The sequence below is a fragment of the Lepisosteus oculatus genome, chromosome 28, assembly GCF_040954835.1.
Source record: "Lepisosteus oculatus isolate fLepOcu1 chromosome 28, fLepOcu1.hap2, whole genome shotgun sequence".
Lineage (NCBI taxonomy): Eukaryota > Metazoa > Chordata > Actinopteri > Semionotiformes > Lepisosteidae > Lepisosteus > Lepisosteus oculatus.
In genome coordinates, this window is record NC_090723.1 from 4,117,699 (window position 1) to 4,133,330 (window position 15,632).

General features: G+C 47.1%; 1 protein-coding gene across 1 annotated transcript in view; it reads right to left on the reverse strand.

Moving 5' to 3' along the window:
• Window positions 1–15,632, reverse strand: part of LOC102692300 (protein TANC2) — a 224,997-nt gene that overhangs the window by 26,336 nt on the left and 183,029 nt on the right. Inside the window, 9 exon segments of the mRNA XM_069185670.1 lie at window positions 711–833; window positions 1,472–1,580; window positions 2,367–2,974; window positions 3,208–3,374; window positions 3,854–4,085; window positions 6,438–6,571; window positions 6,879–7,160; window positions 8,841–8,876; window positions 14,156–14,281. Coding sequence (XP_069041771.1) covers window positions 711–833; window positions 1,472–1,580; window positions 2,367–2,974; window positions 3,208–3,374; window positions 3,854–4,085; window positions 6,438–6,571; window positions 6,879–7,160; window positions 8,841–8,876; window positions 14,156–14,281 — 1,817 coding nt within the window.

Genomic DNA, 15,632 nt, shown 5'->3' on the forward strand with positions numbered 1-15,632 from the left:
GATTTTTGGTCCCATAAAAGCCTGTAACTCGTACGGATCCCTGTTCTGTTACTTAGTTTCAGTTTGTTTGCTTGTATTTTTTTCCCAAATCATTTTCATGACAAACTCCCTAAACAGCAAAACTCGAATTGGAAAGCAAGGTGGAAACTACATGGAAGAGCACCGAAATCTGAGAAAATGGGGCACGTCTTCAGACAAAGGTTTGTACAGTAGCTGTCACCTGGCTTTCTTTGAGAAAGATCTAGACAAGATCCTGGGAATAAATAACGACTTAACAAGCAAAACAAGCTTGTAGGAAAGAACGACTGTCCCTGGTTTGCAACATTTCTAACGCTCAATGCACTTTTACACTGTTCTACACCACAAACATGTAAAGTGTTCTTATTACAGGGTTGACACAACTGTGTTCTGAATTTGACAGGAGCATCTGTGGCCCAACTGTACAGAAGACAGCAGCATACCTAGGGGAAGCAGATTCAGAATAGCTGATATTCTTGTTCACTAGTTTACTTTAGCAATAGTGGTGAGTATAGATTTGCTGGGAACAGAAAAGGGAATCATTGATGGACAGCTGAACATCTTTGTTTTGCATCTTTGTTTGAATCTTTCCTCATAACAACCCAAGAACAAGCAGAGGTTAATTCCATGCTGCTCCCTGACACGTTTTCAAGGCTACTGCTCTGAAGACGTGTGACGCAGTCTCCCCGTACCTTGATATTTGGAGTGTAGAGGTTGCGCAGGGAGGCCAGCGCAGTCGAGAGGCCCTCTGTGCTGTACGACACCCACAGCCCCTGCAGGATCGAGGAGGAAACACCAACCTTCTTGCTCAGGCCCTGCAGTGATGGAATAATAACGAGAAGCAATGGTATTAACTGGTGATGCAATAGAAACGAGAACAAAGTAGAAGGAAAAGGAAATCAATCAGGAACATGGGAGACACTCAAAACATCAAATCTCACTGTATGCAGTGGGATGCAAAAGCACAGCTCTTTGCTAAGCTGTGGGCATGAACACATGGAACGGAGGCAGAACTGCAGTATGGGACAGATCACAGGACAGGCGCTTTAGAAAACAGGAGTAGCCAATGTTTCATAGCAATCAATGCTGAATGTATGAAAGCACAAGATCCTGCCCGCAGGCTTCTACACTCTGTGTGGTATCTGGTATTCCTCTATGCTTTCTACTGCACTCTGTGTGGTATCTACACCCTCAATTTATGTAACTATTGCAGTGTTTCTAAACGACCCCTACAGTGTCCAACGGCACACCGTGATCCTGTTGGTTGGCTTAGCAACCATACGCTGCTGAGCTGCCAGCAAAAACATTTGCAGTTCGAGCCGGTACTCCGTCTGTGTGCACAAAGGAGACAAGGCGTCAAGTTGGATTATTCTGGGCCTCTCATTATGTCTGTGGAAGTGTGTGTTTGGGCTAGTAGCTGTATTTCTGTGCGCACTGCTGGGACGCCACTGGCCTTGAAGATGTGTGCTTTCAGTATGTGGTGGCCCAGTTCGATGGTCTGCTGCCGGTTCAGCTTTCCTTCTTGCCGAGAGAACCAAAAGGCCAGCAAGGTGTGTCCACTCCTGTTGGGGATGAGGAGGAGACACAAGAGAAAGAACTGGGGTAAGACAGGCAGAAGAAAATCTACGAGCTCCAGCTGCACACAGGGCAGAACAAGGTGAGATCCAGACCACTGCACCTCAAATTCCTCAAAGCAGCCTGGAGTACAACAGGTTTTCTGCCAATCAGAACCAATTATCTTTAATATATAGTGCTTTTCTGGACACTCCACACAATGCACTTTACAGGACTCTGCTCCACCACCACCAGTATGTACCACCCAACTGGATGATGGGACAGCAGCCAAAGAGCACAAGTACTCTCCCCACACACCAGCTCTCAGTGGGGAGGAGAACAGAGTGATGAAGCCAGTTCAGAGATGGGGATTGTTAAAATGCCATTAATGGTAAATGTCAGGGAGAACATTTGGGGTTTACATCCCTACTCTTTTTGATAAATGACCTCAGAGGGTCAGGAACGTGGTTTTAAGTCTCATTTGAAGGATAGCACCTTTTTACAAAATAGTGTCCCCATCACTATACTGGGGCATTAGGACCCACACAGACCACAGTGCTCCCCTACTGGCCCCACTAACACCACTAACACCTCTTCCAGCAGCAGCCCCAGCTTTCCCAGGAGGTCCAGGCTCCCTCCTGCTGAGCTTCAGTGGGCTGCCAGCTGGGAGCTGCAGGGTGATAAAACTGCTGGCACTATCACCTTCGCTTGTCCTTCTTCTACCCTACTGGCACAGGAAGACTCTGTCTCTGCCCCTCTCCCAATGGATCCTTCGCACCCCGTCTCCAGCTCACCTGGGGTCACAGAGGAACTTGGTCTTCTCGCCTTCCTCCCGCCAGATCAGCCACTCGCGGAAGGAGGGGTGCACAAACATGCGGGTGCCATCGCGCCGCTTGATGAGGAACATGGAGAGGTTCTCCACGCGCTGCTGAAAGTCCTCCCACTCCAGGGTGCCCTGGATGGAGCCGGCATTGATGGCCTGGTGGATCTGCTCGTCGGTCAGCGGGTGCAGCGAGGCCACAGCCACGTTGAGCAGGGGCAGCACGCGCTCGAAGGAAGACTGCGTGGGGAACTTCATGTTGCACTGCAGCAGGTAGACCTCAGCCAGGGACACGGGCACCACCTTGTAGCTGGAGCTCTTCAGCACCAGGTAGCCCTTCTCGATGAGGTCGAAGGTCAGCTTCAGGTAGAGGTAGGACCCCTGGCTCAGGGCCTTGAGGTGGGTGCTCAGCTTGCCGAAGGTGGTGTTGTCCATCTTGCCGTTGAGCGAGATGTTGTTCTGGATCTCCGGGCTGCTGTGGATGCGGTGCAGGATGTAGCCCTGCAGGTCCTGGTCGATAGTCTCGTTGTCCTCCAGCCGGTCCAGGGAGATGCGGTGGAAGGGAAGCAGCTTGGTGATCTCCTGTGGAGATAGGGAAGAGGGAGAACATGGCAGGAGGGGTGGGTGAATAGGAGGTAATAACTCTAAAGGGGCCTTTTCTTTTAGATCCTCTTTTTTTAATTAGAATGAGCATTTTCTCCACCAGCTTTAAGGGGGATGCTGTTATATTGGTCTGCATGGGTTTGCTGGATTAACCAAATGCAGCAAAGAGCCCCCTTGGGTTGTGTATAGAGCTGGGCCAGGCCGATCCATACCTGCAGCGTTGTCCTCACTGTCACGACCAGCTTCAGCCAGGGAGGAAACTTGGAGATGGTTTTGCTCAGGAATGAGACGATAGTGTCCCCATAATCTGGTTTGTGGAACTCTGCCTCGTTCAGCCCGTCAATAAGGATAATGAGGTCTTCGTCTGCGATCTTCCTCTCTGAAATGAGGAAAATGGCAAAAGAGAGCATTAATCAGACTGGCATCGACTCCGGCTCGTGCAGCCTGGTGCACTGCTCATGGCCATCTGCAGCTCATTCCATAAACAGGCTGTCTGCCTCTCTTAATAGCACTGTTATATGTAGAGCAAACTTAAGTGTTATAACCAAGAAAAGCAAGGTATGAATTCTATGCATCTCTAAAGAGAGGTAATTATCCTGGCTAAACAGAGCTCTGCAACATTCAAAGGAGCAAAAAACAAGGGGGGGGGGTTTACATTTTTTTGTAGGGGAATGTAGATGCCACAAATTAAATGTCGGGTTTCTGTACGATTGCCTGGATCTGTCCCTGCTGTACAGCAGACGCGTGTGGCCCAGCTGTATCTAATCCAGGCTAGAGCTGCTCGTTTAATTACGGCAGGACGACGTTCGCCACCTCTGCGACTGTGGGCAGCACGGCAGTGGGGACCAGGCCGCTGACCTTTGTAGAGCGCGTCCAGGGGCTCCAGAACCCCTCTCCTGAACGAGGCCAGGGGGTCCTGCACGCAGGAGCGCAGGCTGAGCAGGCTCTGCAGGTGCGGCTCCCGCAGGAGCTGCTCGCGGTAGGCGAGGAGCTGCGGGGAGCGGCAGAGCAGGGCCGCCACGTTGTGCACGAACTCCGGGACCAGGCAGGTGTAGGCGTTGTCCGCCTGGCAGTAATGGTACGCCACCACCTTGGGGGAGACAAAGAGCGCAATGAGAGAGGAGAGGGTCACGGCCGGGAAGAGGCATGGAGGCAGGCAGGCATAGGGACCGGGGATGTGGCGATGAGTAAAGGAGAAAGCAGGAGAGGACTGGACGAGACAGGAAAGGAGACGTGCAAGAACAGAGAATTTCACACCAGGCCATGCCACACCCCCAGGGCACACTTAAATATACAGGATAACCGGCGACACAATGACGCAGTTAGCACTGCTGTTGGACAGCCCTGGGGTGCTACCTGTGTGGAGTTTGTATGTTTCCTATGGGTGCTCCAGTTTCCTCCCAAAGACATACTGGTAGGTTATTTAGTTTCAGGGAAAACGGCTCCATATGTTCTAGAGCTCCCCCTTGACCCTGAACTGGCTGATGTGGATAGAAAACTGATGGATTGATGGTCTAGGCTGAGGTTTGTATGCAGAACAGTACATAGAAACCAAATTCTTACCGCAACTTGTAATCTGTGCAGCCTTATTTACACGTATATTGATTATATTACTTATCATCAAGAATTTTCGACAACTCTAATTAGAGAATATTTATTCTCAAAGGCAGGAATGAAGTACTCAGGCTGAGAGAGGAGGAAGGCTAATTTCAACAGTTACAAAAACACAGCCGATGCAAACTCTCCCTCAGAGTGGATTTCAATACAAAGAGTGACAAAACTTTAATGTCATGCTCTGGGGAGAAACAAGAAAGATTTTAAAAAAACCTGAATCATAATAAAATGCTAATTTTAACTGCCAAGGGATAAAGAGCTTAAACAAAGGAAGCAGAAAAAAAGAGAAAAGACTCAATTATTTATGCAATGTGTTAACAAGATCTAATGGCTTGGCTGGAAATTGCTTTCTGCAGGTATAAATATTTTATTAGGTCTCTGTGCAAAGGATTTTTTTTTATCTGCATATAGCAGAAATAAGGGCGCGCATTAGATTTGCAGACAGGAGTCAATGGAGTGTGTCCTTCCTGGAACAGTGTCTGTGCCAGATGGCTGGCTCTCCGTGGTTCAGGGCACACAGTGCATATACAGACGACTCTTCTGGACCGGAAAGATCCCCCGCTAAAACTTAGAACTGAGAAGAACTTTATTTTCCCCACAGGAACGTCACTTGTCTGGGTACATTAAAACACAGCCTGCAAACATATAGACTTAAAAAACACAATCCCTCATACATCCACTGTAGCAAAAGCAAATCACATCCAGTAAGATTAAAGAGTTCAAGGTCAATGGTCCTGTGTGTTATATATATATATTTACATTACCCCATAGTATTATAAAACAGGGTAATACATTCTTAGAGAGTTGGTGAAAAGGGGAAGGAGGTAGGAAGACATGTCCATGAATCTAAGCATCTCCTTTTTTAATGGTGGAGAAAGGAACAGGGCAGCACTCAGAATTCAGCAGCACGCAGCTGGAACGGCCCGGCTTTGTCTCCATAGGCAGGGACTGTATCCTGCATCCAGATGGTAAAAAGCACACTGATTACAGAGGGGGTGAGCAGGACTCAGGGATTTATTGCCCTTTTTATATGTTCTCGCGTAATAAATGCTTTGAGACTACACTGCCAAGTGCCCACTTTCTTGCTACTTAGAGACTCCACTCTGTTCCACCGATCCAGGCTGTAGATGGTAAGAGAACCAAGCCAGGCTGTGATGCTGAATGTCTAGACCGATCCTATAAAACATCTTTAAAAGATCTGCAGGACAGATAAATCAGTATTCAATATTCTCAATTTATGTAAAAATACAATGTAGACTTGATCTAGACATTTTAAGAGAATGGCAGTTTACAGTTTTCTCCAAAACGAAGTTTATTATCAACAAAAATGCCAAGGTATTTCTAAGTGTCCACTCTCTCCATTGTACTGCTGCTCATGATTCTGGTTTCCGGGCTGCGAGCTGTCCTTTCACTGCTGGGGATCATTTCTTCTATTTTATGAACATCGAAGTCAAGGAAATGATCCCTGTGCCACAGACCCAAGCTGTGGCTGTGGGCTGGACCTGGGCCTCTGGCATAGACGTGTCCACCATCACTCTGTCATGAGAGTACTTCAAGCAAAACATGCCCGGGCGGGGGTCTACAAACATCATTGTGTAGTAGAGGTGATAAGCTGATAAGAGTTCAAGATCTGCCTTTACTGCTACTGCTTTACTGGAGTCCTGACAGACTGCTAAACCAGAGGACACCCACCTGCGCCCAGCCCTCCTGGGCACACTGTGGGAGGAACAGTAAATCAGGCAGTCCAGACCACACAGGCAAAAGAGGAGAAACAAAGGAGCGCATGGGAAAAAAAACAAAGCAAGGCAAAAAACAAAGAAGCCAGTACCTGTGACGCCAGCCTCCTCATGGCCTCCTCCTGCCGCCTGCGCATCTCCGGAGTCCCTGGGCAGCTGCCCCCACCCAGGGTGGGGTGCGTGGGCTGGGGCTGGCTCAGGGGTAAGTCCCTGCTTCCGTCTCCATCTAGGGGAAAAGGTCAAGGCTTCAGCTGAGACAGGGCAATCTACAGGGCACTGGCAACTTCGTCAGCCTCAGAAATCACCACAAAGCAAGGGCTCCTTTGCCTCACATCTCAATATTTGTACCCTTTTGCGTTCCTAAGAAATAACATGAATTGGGGCACTTCTCAAGTCTCCCTGCCTTCCTACAATGGACTTTAAGATGAGTCTCCTTCCTGCTGGGTTTCATCAGGGAGTTATTGTTCTCTGCCGAGACCCCGAGACCCCCCTGCCTCTCCCCCAGCCCGTGCCCCTCATCCCCCATTGCGTACGTTTCGGGGAGGCGTGGGGGCTGTCGGAGGCGATCTGCCTCATGCGCGTGCCGTGGCAGCTCATGGCCACGAGCCGGGAGATGATGGCCGTCTTGCCGTAGCCGATGTTGCCCACGATGACCACGCCGCGGTTGGTGCTGGAGTTGGCGCTCTGCAGCTGCCCCTCGATCTCCTGGAAGAGCCAGTCGCGCCCGATGAAGACCGAGTCGACGGTGATGCTGGGCACCTCGAACAGCAGCGGCTTGAGGGAGATGTCTGGAGGCCGGTAGGGGGCGAAGCGCACTGGGGTGAAGGGAGGAGAGCGTTAGAGACCCGCGCACTCCCAGCTCCAGCCCCGGAGCCCAGCCCTCAGCCTGGGAGCCCAGGAGCCCAGGAGCCATGGAGCCCAGTGGCCCCGGCAGGATTCACACAGATTGAGGTGAGATTATCCACCGCCCTGACATCAGCCCTTCAAAACTCCCCCCGTTCAGCAGCGCGGATCAAGGCAGCAGCTGAGAGCTGAGAGTCGGTGAGAAAACGCTAGATCCTGCAACTAGTGGAAAACACTTTTCAGCTCGTAGTTGAGGAGAAATTTCTTGTTAATCCAAGAAGCAACACACATCCGAACACTTTTACCATCCTCTTGTGAAATCTAGAGCTTATTTTTAGAGCTTTTTTCAACATTTGGAACTAGTCGGTTCCGATTTTACCAACATATTATGTTTATTGTTAAAATTACTATTGCATTATTATTAGTGTTATGATAGCAATCAAATCCAAAGACAAAATCCAAACAGTATAAATGTTCTGGGTTGCTTTGACAAGGTTATTTATTTGTCTGAGAACGTACAGTACACTGTAGAATGGTTTTAGTCTAAGACTGTAAATCACTAGAGAAAAAAAACTTACATTGCCATTTGACAGGCAGACATTTTCTGAGGAAGATTTTTTATAATGCATATGTACGTCATATTCCTTTGGTAGCAGTATATCTAATTTCATCTCCTTCACTTCAAGGCTTCAGTAAAACTAAGAAATGATACTGAAATGTGGAATATGGAATAACCTGCCAACACTTCTTGCTCAGATCGCGGACTACCTGATGTCCAGCAGTCTGCTGTGCTCCTGCTCGGACAGCAGGGGGCTCTGCAGGGTAAAGAAAGTCTATCAAACACACCTTAGCTCTGTGAATGAGTTAAGGGTAAAATGTTGCTCCGAACTCTGCAGTGTCCCACACCACAACGCCCAATCTTTCTTTTCATGTCTTTAGACGTCAAAGAATTACCTGTGCAGATGCTTAATTAGTCGACCGGCACTCATAAAGATCTTTTAAGTTTTGTAGGACCAACAACCCTGACCTAGAAATGCTGAAGTTTGCATACCCAGCGCCAGGCAATGACCTCCTGCTAGAACCCCCCTGTCAGAGCAGGACCATATGAACTGTGGCTTTCCAGCAAGACAATTAGATTCACTGGCGCTGAGATCTGATCTTTATTTGTGATACTGGAGGAGACAGCACTCTGGGCAGATACACTGGGCATCAGGCCACAGCAACTGCCTGCTGACAGATTTCATACCTACCGCTGGCCAAAATCTACTGAGCTTCCGTCTCACTTAGGAAAGGGAAGATGCATGTTAACCTCTCTTTCTCCATGGCTATTTTGGGAAGGGGAGTATAAGATACCAGGCAGATAATTTAGATGAGCAATCAATACATGACTGATGGCGATACTGCAGTCAAGAGGTACAAGATTCATGCTGTCAGCAACACACGAGTGCAGATTTAGATTCTGCACTGGGTCCGTTTCACACGACTGTCAAGTGTTGAATGTTATTCTTCTCACTGAGACATCTGGAGATTTCAAGATCAAGATGGGGGGGGTAAGGGGTGGAGAGGGGATGACAAAACTGCGAACTCACACAGCCAAAGCTCAGATCTCAGGGGAGCGCGGGGTTAAGACCGGAAGAAAAAGGGGGACTTACGTGAGTGCGATTGCCAGGCATGGATGTTAGTGCAAGCTGAGACAAAACACACGAGCAAGAGAAGAACAAAAATCAAGATGAGAAAGGGAGGCGACAGCGAGGCGCGAGGAGGTTTCTCGGCAGCTACCACGGGAGAAGAGACGGAGACAGCAGGAGAAAGCAGATGGTTTGCAGCAGAGACACCACTTCCCAACCCTACGCGCGAGGCTGGATGTGGGCACTGGGCGCTGCGGCTTTGCCTTGTGGAGCAATTGCCCCTGCATTGCTCCAGCTAGCACTTCAGCATGGCCTCATCAGTCAAGCCTCAGTTCAATAATTACGCCTCAATAAAAATCTGGGTTTTCCAGGGGATGTACAGAAAATCTCCGGATACTGGGGGGCCCCAGAAACTGTGAAATTCATCACCCCAAGTTTAACAGCTTGTTAAATCAAACTCTTACCCAGGGGAACAGCTTTGTCAATGGCAAAGGCTCTCCTTTACTGTATTCTCAATATTTCAGAACCAATTTTATCATTATTTAGAAAACCGATAAAATGTTAATTTGAAGTTTCTTACACTGTATCTTTACTTTAAAAGGGGTCCTCCTGTGCAGAGAGTGTTGGAGACTAAGAGAGGAGCAGTAATAACAGCACAACTGGAAGGAAGTGCAGGGATCATGGGGGATTTGCAGCCTGTATCAGCCTGCTAAACTGGGCTTGTTCCAGCCTTCTATATTGAACTGTCTCCACTGATTGTGTCAGTCCGCATCTCGATATAGATGTGGCAAGTGTTGGCACTGGAACTGATTACAACATTCGAGTGCAATGGGAGACTCTCCTGAGCTTTAACTTCTGTACGAAAAGAAGAAGGAAACAGGCAGGACAGTGCAGAGAAGAATGACAGATCAGCAGGGACAGGTGAGGCAGAGCATTAGGGCTCTAAGCGTACCCTGGCTAAGCTGCACAAGGCTCACTTCTGCATAATAAAACCCTGTCACAGGACTACTTCAGCGCTGCACTGGTGTTGCACTGTCAGCTCTTCTAAGCAGAACTAACTTTCTGCTAGCACTGCACAGGGCCTTGTGAGCTAATCAGGCTTGTCCTGAAAAGTATCAAACCCTGTCATCAAATCAGCAAGCAGCCCCCACATTCCCACCCCACTTCCAAGCAACAACAAACTGTGGAACAATCACAGCATTTTGCACCTGCGGTGTAAATACCATCTGTCTGCATGAGTGTGTGGGTCACGCTCTTCATGACCCAAAACAAGCTATCGGGTTCTGCTGTGTTTGTGAAAGCTCTGTCTTGTGCATATTATTGTGACTTACAATTATTACTGTATGCCAAGCCAGTGTATTTGAGTGGGTCACTCAGAATACGGCAGGACTCAATAATCTGCATTGGCAATATGGAGTTCCTGTAAACAAATACATATACTCTATAGGAGTTTTTAATTTAAAAAAGTGTTGTTGCAAGCATGTTTATCAGTTGGCCTGGACAGAGCAAATGAAGTGTGTGAGCACCACTGATCTTACCAGCTGTGTGATACAGAGAGCACTGTTTCATTTTCACTATTTGAATTCTGAATCATGTTTTGCCAAAACCAAGTTTGAAGTGATGTCACATGCTCAAAAATAATCACTGAAAAACACAGAACACTAAGAATGCACTTTGCGATCCAAGAAAAGGCACTGTATAGAGTTAAAACTGATTAACGACCTGATGTGTTAACTTCTTGACTGACGTGTTTAGAAAACCATGTTCTATCTACTGTATGATCCTGGAAAAGAGTCAAGAGCACAACTCATGTCTGAAAACTGCCTTCTTATCGTATGTACTGTTACCTAATTATGCATACAGAGACATGCTTATCCGCAACTTCAAACACTCATCAAAGCCAGTGGTGCACAAGAACATTTGGCTCATCAAGATATTTTTGCAGTATCTGTCGTCTATAACGTTGCTGTTACAGTAGAGAGAATATGAGACTCTGTGATGCCTGTTGCTGCAACCAGCTTCTTTAGCATTCTGGAACTGTAGAACTGCAGCTGAAGAACGCAAGGGGAGGCAGAGCACAGGGTGAATGACTGCCTCCCAGTGCAATAACTCAGACAAACAGAAAGAAAATCCAGATTATATACCTCTCACGAAAGCAGTAAAATACGCCTTTATTTTCCTCTAAATAATATCACTTAGTCTAAACTGTTTTGTTTTTACAATCCCTGAATCCATAGCATTATCAGCTGTTGCTTAGGGCAAGCATCCAGTCCCACAAAACCGCACAACTGCACATTTGTCAAGGTGGGAAAGAAAAAAGGGCCAGCAGTAACCATTTAGCACTTTCACAGAAAACTCGGTTGAAAACTGCTAAACAGCAGAAACGCCTCATCTGTCAGCGGTTTCAAGGCCCGATATTTTTCCACCTCTCCAGTTCATTAGAGACTGGCAGGGCTATTGTAATGTTTGATCAGGCGAGTCCATCCTGTCAGCACAGTCCTGGGCTCTTTAATTATTTAAGGTAAGCATGACTCACCCACACCAGAGCAACAGTGAGAACAGACTCCCCCCGCACACAGAAAACAGCCAGCTGATGGCATTTTGGAAAATCATTGATATTTTACCGGCAATGTGCTGCCTCATGAATTATTCTGCCAATTTGTTCTCAAATCCACATGGTCTGCATCAGCCACGGCACTCTGAGGTAAACTAATACATTTTATGATCAGGTCCGGGGAAGAAAGGGGAATGAAAAACAAATCGAAGCTGAGGGTCTGTATTGTGATTTTTTTACACAGGCTGCCATTTTCCTGTACTCTGACATGGAGGATAACATTGTACGTCCCCAAGGAGAGTGCATGTCAGCTCAAACTACACCGACCCCTTCAATGTCTGCAATCAATCTGAAGACCATACTGACACAGTGTACAAAGGGACTCGGAGAATAAAGGAGACAGTCTGGGAAGGGTTTTTCCAACATTCATAAAACATTCCCTCTTAAAATGTCATTACTGCATTTCTTTCAGTCTCTTTGTCTTAAGTTCTGTATATGTAAGACAGTCCCCCAGATTCCAAGTCTTGCAAAGTTAGTTCATTTAATTTAGTGATTAATCTTACTGACAATTTCTAAAACAGACCTGAACCCTTTCATCTCAAATAAGAGTTGCAGACGTGCTCTTGTGAATTCAGCATTTGGGTTTGAACGCATTTCCCATGACCAAAAACTGGATACGGAGATTTAACCTAAAAAATCCTGGATCTGAAAGAATAGATAATGGTTTCTAGGCCAGGAGTTATACCACAGAGTGATGCAGTCTTGGGTGATTTCCTTAAGCACCTTCAGATTTTGGGGTGCTCTGACACGTGTGATACATGAATCACTCTGTGGTTTTGTGCAGCTGTCCACATGTGCAGGCTAAGTAGAGATTTTTCCTGATGTGCCAGTGAAACCTCACATAACGCTGTCTTGCATATACAGCAGAGACAGCCTAGCTGACGAGAACTAGCTATGTCCTAGCATAACTGGCAGATTCTGTGTGGCAATGCAGCTGAACACAAAGAGACTAATACTCTTTTTTGGGGGAAAATATCCTTATTTAATGCAATTGCCCACATAAGTTTCACAATAAAGTAGTGGGGTAACCTGCATATCTGTACTCCTAGACATTCCTGGGCTCCAGGGAATAGTCACGCTACTACAATAGGGACTTAACACCTTAATTTTGGTTTCTGCAGAGTGCACCCTACCCAGCTGTGTCTAATGCATTTTGATGCAGGATTTATATCTGCCGGCCTGACAACACAGAAGACGGATATCCTGGCCCAGTACGAGCCTGGATCTGAAAGCTGGTTGTCAGAAGGTAAACCGTTTATCAATCACTGTACACAAGCCTCTGATCAGGGCTCTTGTAGCATTACACTGAACACTTGCACGCTGAATGATTCAGTTTTTTTTTAAAATACCTCGCAAAACATCTCTTTCTGACAGGCAGCACAGACGCTGGGGAGAGTGATGCTGTTTACATGATTGATTTAACACAAGGCTGAGCAAGTGGGGGTGAGGAACTGTACATCCACAAACCAAGACGCTGCATTTGGAGTGCTTGACTTTAGCAAACTGAGAAAAACGTTACCATTCACTGTTTCTTCGGTTATCAGTCCTCCAGAACAGCTTCCCTGTTCCTGCCCTGGGGAACCCCACACCTCCTGGGATCTGCCCCAGCCAGCTTCATCAGTTAATTGTATCCTTAACTGAATTGTATCCTAATTGTATCCTTAGCTGTTAGTTCAGTTCCTCACTAATAGCATGCTTGACTGGAACCTGCGAAAGCTTTACTTTTGCTCAACAACTGGTTGATCTTCAGTGACTCATGAAACATAATGAAATGTTAAAACAGCATTTCACTGAATCCTATAATTTCCCATCCTATCAAAAGGGCAGTTTAGGATTTAATTATGTAGCAGACATCCGAGTTGGAACAAAAGAAAAGCAAGGGTGGGGATCCCCAAGGCCAGGGCAGGGAACCCCAACTCTGAGACATGCTGCTAGAAATATGGAACATTCGCCTTAAGGCCTACATGAAGCCAGCAACCAGGCAGATCAGGAAATCAGTGTTTTTTAAGGCAGACTAAGAGCATCAGCTGATGAACGTCTAACACGTTAATGAACTGTAAACAAAGAAGGAGCAGGATCCAGACTGCCTCAGGGCTGTCAAGCACAGACACTGACTACTCCCACCAAAGGCCAACAGGTTCCAACAGGGACAGTGCTAGAGGAGCCCTGATTATTTTAGTTCTCCATCTCTCCCTTTAATAGCTTTTTTTACTGTAAAGTGTCTCAATGCAGCCCACATTTTTACGTTTCTAATCAGAATTTCACGCAAGTTACACCCTCGCAGAGAATATACTGCAGGTGCACAATGATGCTAACGTGAGCTCTCTGTGGAGGATGTGGGATAGCGAGGCACAGCCTGTGCTCTCCTGCAACTGGGTCCTCAATGGCAGTTATACAGAACGCTGACCATGTTTCAAGACCCCATTCTGCTGCTGAAGCTGGAGCCCAGCAACGTGGTCCCTCCCTACACCTTGCCATCTTTGTGCCAGGAATGACAAATGATGGTTGGTTATTATTGATCAAAGCAAGAATCTACACATCATCTATGTATCAAAGCCATCAGGTCTGGTCTTGCCTTTGTTTTCACTAAGCTTTTACACTGATCCAGGTTACACGAGAGAAGGAAAGCCTGGAAGTCCAACAGGTGATGCTCGGGCTTTGTGCAGCACAGCAGGGGAAAGCAAGTCTCAGCCTCAGTAGAATAAGAATAACGCACTGTCCTCACCTCGCAGGTCCTGCCCGGAGCGCCCAGCGCCCATACTCTGCCTGGGCATCCGCAGGGAGGTGCGCAGAGGGGTGTGTCTCTGCTCATCCAGGTACGCCAGGTCCTCCAAGTGAGCTGAACTGGTGGCTGTGAGGTGACAGAAGGTGGGGGGGATAGGGGATGAGCAGAGAGAGGAAAAGACAGAGAAAGAAAAGGTAGAAAAAATAAGAGTGAAGGGGGCAGAAGAGAAGAGAAGGGCAAATTACGCCTTGTTGTATAATAAGCACAAGTATAATAGTGTTTGTGTGGATTGACATAATTTAAAACAGGTGCACAATACCCAGCCTTTAAATGTGCATTAGAGCCCGTAACCTAAGCCTGTAGATGGACCTGTAAAGGGTTAATTCCAACTCTTCTGCCCCGAAAGTGAGAGGCTGGCACAGCTGTAAGACAACCCCCCCCCCCCCCCACTGTGCCCTCCATGCACTCCCATCACATCCCTATCTGCGGATTAGACACTGATGTTCCCCCAGCGCCTCTAATGTCACTGCAGTGTGGGCTGGAAGCACACCTCTGCCCGCCCTCCCAGCTCAGTGGGTCTCCCGGCACGAGCGCCCACAAACATCTCAGAACATCGCCGCATTCTCTCTCTGATTCATTTACTCCTTTATTACTTCTCCCCAGTCAGTTTACTGCATCAGCCAGATGCAGCAGCAGAAACTTTGAGGTTCAGTGGTGACCTCTAAGACAGCTATTACAGTACCACAAATTACTACATTAAAATCAGGGAGGTAACTGAAGACAAGGTAAAGGGAGAAAGTTACTGTACTGTAGCTGCTTCCTTTACTCTGCTTCGGAAAAAAAAGCTATGCATCTTTCCCCCCATGCTGATTAATATCTGTTAATATGATCTAAATAATAGTCACAATTGCATGAAGAAAGACATTTCATAAATAGAGTCTCTCTGCTGGAGACCTAGACTATGAGAAATCAGTGTGCAACCCCCTACAGGGTGTAGAGTTTTAGAAAAAGCACATATATCTTCTGCACATTCCTGATTGACACACTGACAGATGTGTACAGTACATTATGAGATCAAGAGAATGCAAACGGATACTATAGCTCTAGTGTCCACTGAAGGAGTCGAACAGCTGTGCTTCTTACGTTACCAAGTGTTCATTGTTCATTTCATTCACGCAGCACGTTGGTGGTGCATTAGCATAGCTACAGCACAGCACAGCACATCACTCCAGTTCAATCTTCATTAAAAACACAGGCTCCTCTTTACACTTATACCAGCGTGACAACAACACCAGGCTCAGCCTGTGGAATTCCCCGACTGAAACCTGCTACAGTATCAGAATATTGAGAAATGCATCAGCATTTAGGGGTGCAGTTTCCTCTGATTAAACAGTTGACTTTCTTCCTACAGTATGTCTTTGTCTCCTGTCTATTTGAGTGTGCTGTGACTAAAGAGGATTAAAAAGTACATCAAGCT